General features: G+C 39.5%; 2 protein-coding genes across 2 annotated transcripts; one reads left to right on the top strand and one right to left on the bottom strand.

Annotated features, from left to right (window-relative positions):
- Positions 1-627: 627 nt before the first annotated feature.
- LOC311265007 (polypeptide N-acetylgalactosaminyltransferase 6-like) lies at positions 628-6,894 on the bottom strand. The gene is made up of 12 exons (XM_084366286.1): positions 6,498-6,894; positions 5,858-5,964; positions 4,924-5,327; positions 4,407-4,579; positions 4,111-4,260; positions 3,607-3,841; positions 3,386-3,503; positions 3,081-3,281; positions 2,843-2,974; positions 2,362-2,463; positions 1,556-1,723; positions 628-1,384 (listed from the first exon to the last, which is right to left on the bottom strand). Exons 3-12 carry the CDS (start codon positions 5,307-5,309, stop codon positions 1,271-1,273), a joined length of 1,779 nt encoding a protein of 592 aa, XP_084222412.1. The 5' UTR covers positions 5,310-5,327; positions 5,858-5,964; positions 6,498-6,894; the 3' UTR covers positions 628-1,270.
- A 368-nt stretch (positions 6,895-7,262) lies between these two features.
- On the top strand, positions 7,263-9,058 carry spmip11 (sperm microtubule inner protein 11). Its single transcript, XM_084365926.1, has 4 exons — positions 7,263-7,445; positions 8,454-8,624; positions 8,718-8,841; positions 8,927-9,058. Exons 1-4 carry the CDS (start codon positions 7,355-7,357, stop codon positions 8,958-8,960), a joined length of 420 nt encoding a protein of 139 aa, XP_084222052.1. The 5' UTR covers positions 7,263-7,354; the 3' UTR covers positions 8,961-9,058.
- Positions 9,059-10,117: the final 1,059 nt, after the last annotated feature.

Genomic DNA, 10,117 nt, shown 5'->3' with positions numbered 1-10,117 from the left:
CCCAACAATCCCCCCCCCCCCCTCCCAGAAAAGCTGCCCATACAGAGCAAACAGGTACAGCAGATGAAGCTCAGCCACAATGTGCAGGAAGTAAAAGAAAAACAGGGAATAAAGGGTCTGTTTGGTCTTAAATAAAAAAAAATATAATCCCAACAAATTTCATACTGTTTGACCTCGTTTATATTTGGCGGACCCTGCCACCTTTCTAGCTTTTGTATAATATTTGATGTTATCTATGTTTTGCTGTGATGCCCCATGTTTTTGTGTACCAAGAAACTTCATCCGACTTTCCATCATCATGGGGGGAGTATATAATGACCAAATTTTAATTTTTGGGTGAACTTATCCTTTGAATGTGTTCATGAAACACTTGTGACAAAGATATGTAAAGGAGGCAGGATATTTGGCAGTTTAACGATAAACTTTTAACATCTACAATGACACCATTGCTCTGAAAAAGTGAGTTTAATGGGGAATTTAACAATTAGAAATGAACCCAAGTGTCTTCCTCTGCATTATAATCTATAAAACCAGGGGAGTCGCAACACAAAAAAGGTTGAGAACCACTACTTTATTGAGTACAGTATTAGAGATCAACTCAATATTACTGTAAGTACAGTGCTCATGTACATGGTAATGAAGGAACATGTCAGTGCAATAGTGTCAAATCATTCAAAAATGCTGGTTTTGGTCTTTTCATGGCATTTGTTGACCTTAAGAAAAATATAAATTAGACTCATCCTTCAATCAAATACTCACATTCTCACATTGAAAACAAGAGTTATCCCTCCTATTGATACTGGCCATGAAGGGATGTTCTCTCAGTGCAAATCCATGTGAGAGATGGGGCTCATAATCCAGAACCCGAAGCTAATTTCTAGCCTCAGCAGTTAGCGGCAGAGTTAACCAAATCAAGAGGATCATTTCCTGACAGTTACATAATTCCCACGTTGTGTTTAGACAGTGTTTCCTTACAGAGTTGCAGCACAGGGGTGGTAACACAAGAAGGAGGACTTTGTGCTGAAAAGACATTTACTTTGTAAGATAACCCCTTAGACTGCTGAAGGCTCATATTAGCTTCGGCTGAACTTTACAAAATATTTTTATATAGAACAAAGACTGGATTTATTCCCCGTCTTTTATATACATTTGATTAACTAATTACTATTTAGCATTTCTGTGGTGGAGAAAAGATTTTCACACGAGTGCACTTGTACAACCAGAGTGACAAGAAACGTCTTGAATCTTGAATCTACACAAATCCAAGGAGTCAGATGAAGGCCCACTTCTGGCTGAGTCTGGTGGATTTGCAGGGAGCCACAATCACGCCTCCTCCTGATACTGTCAAACACATGCCTGACGACGGGTTCCTCAACTGGTTTGTCTGAAAGCAACAACAATGAAAACTGTATAATGTCTTCTGTTCTAGAGGAAGAGTGACAAGAATGAGGAAATGGAAATCTGAAATCTTATTTCCGTGAAGCATTTCCTTGTGCAGCTGGGCACAGTGTTGTAACATCAGTTGCTGCAGTTGATGTTGAAATAGGTTTTGTACCTGTGTGAAGATCCACACTTGCTCAGGTGCTGCTGTGGTCGACTTTCCCTTCAGCTGACAGAGTTCAAGAGACACCAGAGACACCAGAGCTCGTCCAGCGGTTGCATGTAAACACAAGTCAATGCGGCTGCTAAGCCGTATCTCTTGCTGGGATGTGTACTGAAAATACTACAAATCACACAGACAAAAAGTGTTTTTAAGGTGGGTAAAAATAAATCTAATCACATTACCATCAGTACACATGTGTTCTGGTTTTGTATGTTTATCTAACACAGTGATTCCCAACCTTTCTGGCTAATGAGCCCCTAAAATGTAGTCATCTAAAACTTGTCATCAGAGGTTAGAGGAGCCCAGTCGTCAAGCTATAATGTTAGCGGTTAATGTTTCTGCAAACCACGGATACATCCAAGATTAACATGTGTATTTAACATGGCATTATCACGTTCATATTATATGCTTAATTTAAGGAGACCTGTGGACATTTCCAGCTGTTTTTGTAGTAACCCAAACCTGTTTTTTTCCATAGGAAGTCTGCCAAAACAGGTATTTCAAGCCAAGCACAGCATTGTGGCAAGAGAGATATAGATACCAACCTACACAAACGTCAGGTTGCAACATGTAGTTTGTACCTATCTGTGGTTTTGCAGAAACATACTCAGCTAACATTTATTCTGGCGACTGGGTAGGTAATTATCTTAGTGTGGAAAAAATCAGGATTTTTCAACAAAAAAAATGCAAAAACTTGGAGTAAAATCTGAAAAATAAACATACTTTGTCTCACCGAACACATCTTGGTCTTAGCTTACCTGTGCTCCACTGTTATTACGACATTTGAACTTATTAATAAGCTCCCATTTCTTGTTTTTCTTCTCCACATCCAGGCAGCATTCCCAACCATTGTTATTCAACTGCGGAGAAAGAAATAATACAGTTGTGTTCTAGATGCCTTTTTTTAACAACATCTGGATTTTCATCTTGTGTAAAAAATGTACATATGAAAAAAATCATCATCATCAACATGCATCTAATGCATTATTAGAAATTTGTGTAAAAATACATTCACAGAACTTTAATCATAGTCTATCTATGATTCATTGTGCAATCTTGTGAGCAAGCTAACCTTACACAATGCCTCACAATGAGGCACCTATCCAGAATGGCGCACGAGTCAACTAAGGTATCTGTATTATCACCCCAAGCGTACGGACAATTTTGTGAGCCACGATGGTTTGTTTTGTAACTTATCTAAGAAGAGACTCAGACAGATGATAAACGTCAGTAATTCACCTGTCCGTGCTTGACTGGTCTGATGTCAGGCACATAGGCCTCTGGATAAATGTTTTTCAGGTACCAAGAGAAGTCCTTGCACTTCAATCTCTTCCTGAGTTCACGACGTTCAGTAACATCTCCGAATGAATTCTGAGAGGAAAATGACAGAGGAAAAGCAATATATGGTGAAGTAAGACACACAACATCATAAAAATAATGTGACTGCATTGTAAAGATACTGTACTTTTGTATGCACCTCTTTAAAAATGGCAGCAGCGTTTCTGTTCCCACGATAAAAGACAAATTTGTAGTCGTCCATCCAGACCTCAGCCAGGCGGACCTTGTTGCGGTTGATTGCAGAGCTTGCGTTGGTGAACGTGTGGGGGCTTTTGCTGCGGAAAATGTGCCCTACGACAGAACAGGGAATGATCTCCAGCTGACCTCCACATTGCCAGACCTGAAATAGAGAGTAGCACAAGGTACAGTATGACCCCAAGCTGTTTGTAAAACACAGGCTATGTTAATGGTAAAAAACTTTTTTTTATTTTTTTCAAGTCTTACCCTGAAGGACATCTCCAAATTCTCTGCTCCCCAGAACCTCATCTGGTCATCATAAGAACCGATATGCTCAAAGTATGATTTAGACACAGAGAACAAGCCACCAGCAAAAGTAGGAGTTCTACAAAATCAGACACAAAACAGTCACCATTAATGAACAAAACAGATTTAATTTGAATCAACAGTTCGGGAAATACTCACACAACTGTACAATAAACATGTACCTGACAGGATAAGTCTCATTCTTCCTTCTCATCTTCTCATCTTCTGGGATGACCTCCCATCCAAAGTTGAGCATCCAGTCAAATTTTCCCCGTTGATAATAATACGCTGTAGGTAATGGCTTAATGAACTTTAGGGTATGTCGGTTAATAGTGGCGATTTTTGGGCTCACCACAGCAGTAGGGTTCTCTAATATCCGAGCTAGAAGAGGCTCCAGCCATCCAGGGAAGCATTCGCCTAAGCAGGAATATACAAGATAAGTCAGTAAAGGTTTTCATTTTCAGGGGTGTAGCTCGGAAGTTATTGCTTGAATGTGAAGAGGAGGTTCCCCGATAGTTTTCATTTGTTCCCTTTCCACCATTTGCTTTTACTGTCTGCCTAACCTCCAGAAAAACACACCACCAGAGGCTCACTTTAGGCACCGCCTTCATTTGTTCACCTGTTCAAAACAACCTACTGAACCCTGCATGAAAAATTTGACAACCATTGCATTATGGGACACATACAGTGGGAATCCAGGAATGTGAGGACCTCTCCTCGTGCAGCCTGCGCTCCCAACAGTCTGGCTGTGATCAAGCCTTTCCTCTCCCTCTGGCGTAAAACACGCACTATGTTAAGCTGCTGCACATAGTTGTCCAGGCGAGTCTTAAGGTGAACTAAAAAAAAAAAGAGGAGTCAACAAATAAATTAGGGGCAGGAGAAATCCATCTAGAATCCATCTTTTAGCTCTGTTTTTGTTCTCCACCAATTCCAGAGAGGGGAATATCTGGCTCTTGCACTTATGCACTGTGAAGATACTCACCATCTGTGCTGGCATCATCCACCAGCAAGACCTCTGTGAGCAGGGCTGCAGGAGCAGTGTGTAACACACTGTAGACCGTCCTCAGCAGAGTGGACCAGGCCTCATTATGAAACACTATGATCACACTGGTGGTAGGGAGGCCAGGACAACGCAGAAACTTCTGTTCAAGGCAGCTGTCAGAGTGAAACTGACAGTTAGCGGGAAGATCAAGAATAAAATGTATTTTCCTGCAAAATCAGATAGGAATGTAGTGGAATCGACTAATCTCTTGTCATTAACTTAATGTAGGCTTACAATAAAAGTCTTTAATTCAAGTTAATTGAGCTAAAAATCAATTGTTTTAATTTTTCTGACCGCTTCAGAACTTTTTTTGTAATACAGGCAAACACATGTATTTATCATCTTTATCAGTTGCTACCCTTTAGTTGAAAATCAAATGTTCAAGTTGAAACAGCCCCAAATTATTTACAGTGTGTCGGAGGTGATAGCTGAGTTAATGAACAATGGGTCAACTCACTCCGGGTGGCGTGTGTCTTTGCCCAGTTGACGGTGCAGAGAGACACGATCACTGGCAAACTGGTTGAACTGGTTCTTGATAAAACCCTGATCAAACTCTTTTCTTTCCTTGGCAGTCAACCGGCGTGGCTCAAAGGCTTTACCATCAGCGCCTGGTGCTGTTGGATCTTGGAGCGGCCTCTGAATGTGAGGCTTGAGCTCCTCTTCAGCGTAAAAGCCAGGTGGACAGTTGGAATTTGGCGAGGGGACAAACGGCTGGAGGGTGGATCCTCGGGTTCTCATCACAAAAGTTCGGTAGTTGATGTAGTGTAGTAGGACTAGAACAATCAGAAAGCAGGAAACGGCAACCTTTACTGGAAAGGTGAGTCGACGCCAATAAATATGCATGGTATGCAGGCAGAAGGGCTGGGAAAAGGGAGTGAAAAGAGACAACATAGAAGACTTCATTATAGAAAGCAAAAAAATATGTTTGAGAAATTAATCAGATTTTTTTAGACTGATATGTACCAACACTTTAGATACTAAGTAATACATTCTTTACTTGTGTGTTTTCTTCTTGTTGGGACGAATCCAGAAACTTTGTGTGTGAGTTTACGTCCTAAAACTGTACAAAAATCTTTTGGCTGTCATGTTTAAAGACACTACCACAGGCTTCATACAATAGTATACTGGTGTTTTTTATGTGGTACATGTTTTAAATATGTGGTAGTAAATAATATTTTTTTAAAAAGCGTAGAAACATTTTGCGTTAAATCTGAAAGAAAGTGACCATAATCATATAAGACATTGTTTTAGTTTTCAGAATAGAAACCAGTAGAAATGGTACAAGCCTGATCAACACTTTACAAACACGATGATCAAAACTAGGCCTATGTAGGACTAATTCTGAACTAGACAGCAAATAACACATTTTTAAAAACAATTTTTTGACTCACTATTCACTTTAGCTGCAGGACATGAGCAGGCCCCTCCACCACTGTTATCCTTCTTCATGTGTCTCACGATTTCCTTTGAAGCTTGAAGGAAATCAGCTTGAGTGTGCCTATAACTACAGCCAAGTTGGTGTTTGTCCAATCGACAGACAACAACAGGACAGGACTACTAGCTCCATTCACAGCAGCTATAAACCAACCACTCTACATCACATTACACATAAGATAAATAAGATAAGTTATATAGAGTGCTATAAACACAATAAACACAATGTAAAAGTAGTTATCAGCAAGGTGAAAAACCAAACGTACACAATGACAGAAGTGAAAGAGATTAATGGTAAGTAGCCCAACATAGATATGAATATAAACTGTGAGATACCAATCAAAAGCGGTATGTAAAACAGGAACATATGAGAAGTGGCATATAATGGATCAGATTATGGGGTAATGGGAAAAAACTGACAGTTGTTGTCTGCAACCTTCAAAACACATTTGCATAAAATCAACATTATATAGACCTCCTATGCTTTTTTTAAATTTATTTTTTAGCATTATCCCAAATAACACAAGACTTTTCTTCATGGTGTACCAGTAACCAGAAAAGGTTTGATTAAAGACATTTAAAGAGACACTTGCTAACCTTTCACCATTGTCGGGGGATCTTTCAGAGTCTTCTTGATTGATTTACATCCTGTCTGTGAACGTGTCAAATTAAAAAATGCCCCATAAAATTGGTTCAGATTGCATTTTATCTCGGATGCATAAGCATAACAATCAACTGAAATTCATGTTTTACCACTGCCGAGGAGGATGTGTTTTCACGGGTGTCTATTTGCTTGTTGGTTGGTTTGTCAGCAGGATTACACAAAAACCATGTAACGGATTTCCAGAAAACTTAGATGGAGGATGACTCCAGGCCCAAAATAGACCCCACTAACTTTTGGTGCAGATCCAAATAAAGGGACAGATCCAGGAATTTTTCAAATTTTCTTTAATATTGGGAGAATATAAGGCGTTTTGCAACATTTGTTTTAATTTCTCTGAGTAATGCATGATATTGATAACAAGTTAGGCAAACATATGTGTGATTCATGTCACAATTCAGACGGAGATCAGAAAATTATTTATCTTGCTTCTATCATTCAGTATCATACAAAGTATTTCTGAAATAAGGTCGCATTTGGGAAACACAGAACATATAACCTACGAAATTGAAAGTAGGACTACCAATAAGTGTTTATGGTTCGTTTAAAAAGATTAACAATTAGGATATTTTACGTAATATCCTTTTAGTGCACATTCAGGTGTCCTATAACTCAGGACGTTGTTGCTACACTTTCGTGGAGAAGCTAGTTCACGTTTGTAACGGTGTCTCGCGAGACATCCCGGGTGGGTGGGGCCTGTTGCCATGGTTCCGCCTAAACCGAAAATGGTGATTCCTTTACAGGCGGTCTGTCTTTAATAAAACGTCCTCTGTCCCGGCTTCAAGCTCCTTTAATGGCGTTCTTCGGTTTATTACACCTGGGTTATCAAAACCCAATAGGCGATAAAATGAAAGTGAATCCCCGAGGAGCGTCTCATCCTCAAGGTAAGAGGAGCTGGACTTGCCGGCGTTTGCAAGTAGCTCTCTGTTGTGTTTTTGCTGTAATGTTCCTCTTTAGCCAACGTTTCACCCGCAGGTAGAAGTGGATTAGCTTGCTGCTAGCTAACAATGATACTTCTTCAAATGGCTTTAGGGTTTAAAAAATAGCAAGCTACAGTTCATGTAGGTAAATTCCTCTTCTAATGCCTCTATTGGATATTTGTTTTGTTTTTCGTTTTGATTTGATGTGAGTATTGTGTCTTTTGCTTAGAGGGCTGTGTTTGTGTATCTGTTCTTTTTAACCCCTGGAATTAGTATCTAGGGGAGGTCTATTGGGTTGGATGATGTCTCTGTCCAGATGTTGACGTATTGTGCTACTAGATGATGGTTGTATCAGTGGTTGTGAGTCAATGTGTCTGAATAATTCCATGAGGGATGGGTCATGTAAATCACCAGACATGTAAATGAAATATTCATTCATTCATTCATTCATTCATTCATTGCATCAATGTTAATAAGTACCGTTACATGGGAAAGTCCAGAACAAGAGAGTAATCAGATCCTGTACTGTAACATTTTAAAAGTCCTGCATTCAAAACATTAACTTTATTCAAGTAAAAGTAGGTATAATCAGCAAAATGAAGGCTACTTAAGTTGCTGTTCTAGAGCGCCAGACATCTCTGCAGCACTACAATACTTTATTATCAAACTGTTGTATCACACATTTTACCCTTATAAAACCATTATCATCATCATCATATATGGGTTCAAATAAATACATTTGTAGTTAATTCAACTTTAAATAATAAATATTATAATAAATGTCAGTTGCAACTTTACAATAAACAATCGCTTAATAAATGATTTCTAAGCATTTCATTGTTTGTTAACAGTGAAATAGCTATTAACTTAAGTTACTATAAATTTATGTTTATTATGAAGAATTCATAAAAAAGTTCACTCAACTGTAAATTGAGTCTTTTTTTTAATTGTGTCTTGAACATATCTTTACAGCTGATGAGGTTAACAACAGAGAGCTGCCTCCATCTCAAGAACAACAGGGAGCCCTCAGTTGTACGGACAAATGCAGCGTTGACCACCAGCCATTTCCCGACAGCACTGCCATACACCATGGGAGCCATGAGCAATACAAAGAGATGGTCAAACGTATTCGAACACCCAGATGTGAGTAGACACAGCTGTGTCAAGTGCATTCAGTTGAGCTGTGAGAGAATCAAAGTGAGATTGGTGAAAGTCTTGGTTTCCGCTCTTCTCCAGCCCCGGACCAGTTGTACAAAATGCCTCTAACGGACAATCAGCAATATGGATGGATGACGTACAAGAGTCCTGAGCCATGGACTCAAGTCAAACGCTTTCCCCGAAAGGACAGTGAGATGACAAAGTAGGTTAAATTTCCAAGTCTAATATTGTTTTTTAAACATATCATCCAGATCTCTGTGAATGTAATCCACTTGTTGCTTCCACAGGTTTGTTCAAGAAATGTCAATGGCTGACTGGTAGTTCAGCGTGTTCTGACGGCCCTCTCCATTCACACTTTTTTTTTCTTCTTCTTCTGTTATGATACATTTCTGTTATTAAACTGTACTTTTTTTAACCAATGATTTTTATTAGTTTGTTTATTTGTTTTATTAAAAAGGCACCATTAACATCAATTACAATCCAGGACAGACATTTAACAACAAAGTGCTTCACAACATCATCAACAATAGTGACACAGTGACACATGCTGCATATCCAAAGGATTTGTTCAACAGCTACACTGGAGGGCATAAAGGATCCCTGGGCACAGGAAGGCCCTACTGGAATGGTCCATACAGATCATGAGATTGTACTGCCCTCTAGAGGAGATGATAATAACTACTTCTGAATTTGGGAAGATAATGGCCTTCATGTGACAAGCAGAGTTAGAGGAGAGTTTAGTAACTGGACCATGTGTGGTTCCTTACCTGATGCACAGCAGGAGCCCTGATGGTTTAAAATCAGGAAACATAACAGTGTGAGGATGGTTGCACAATTTACAGCAGAGGTCAGGAAGTCAAAAGAGATCTGGACGTTCACAGGCTGGATTTGAACGCTAATCCTCACCTCTGAAAGGCATGGCATTTTCCAGAATTTTACTTCATGGGCTTCAGTACACTTGTCCTATCAGTAAAAAAGGACATCAGTCAGAACAGGGACTCATCATACTGGAGTCCACGGTCAATCAGATCTGTAGAGAGTGTTGCAAGATGATCTGAACTTACCATCAGCACAATCATCTCATAAAGAGTTTGTGATCACTTGGTAACACAAAGTGCAGCAGTCCGAGCAACTGATCCTGAAAGGTTAAAACAAATTAAATAAATAAAAAATGCTGTCACAACTCTCAACTGGACCCGCAACTGACCTGTGTACTGGGGTCCAATCATCAGCTTGGAACAAAAAGCACAATAATTACCTGCAGGAGGCACTGGTGTCAAAATTCCTGTTTACAGGCTGTAACTTACCATAACTGTCCTGTAGATGGCGCAAGGTGGTACTGCTGGTCCTGCAGCTTTGCAGCTGAATATCATTGACTTGGTATGGTTTCAGTTACAGTGGCTACTAATCCAAACCCTAAGGTGATGAGTCTGAAAAAGGCCTGAAAATATCCTTTACTGATCTGTTCATTTTAACCT

The sequence above is a fragment of the Pagrus pagrus genome, assembly GCF_965226575.1.
Source record: "Pagrus pagrus genome assembly, chromosome: 11".
Taxonomy (NCBI): Eukaryota; Metazoa; Chordata; class Actinopteri; order Spariformes; family Sparidae; genus Pagrus; species Pagrus pagrus.
Note: the sequence above shows the minus strand (reverse complement) of the source record. Positions and strands in the feature narration are given on the sequence as shown.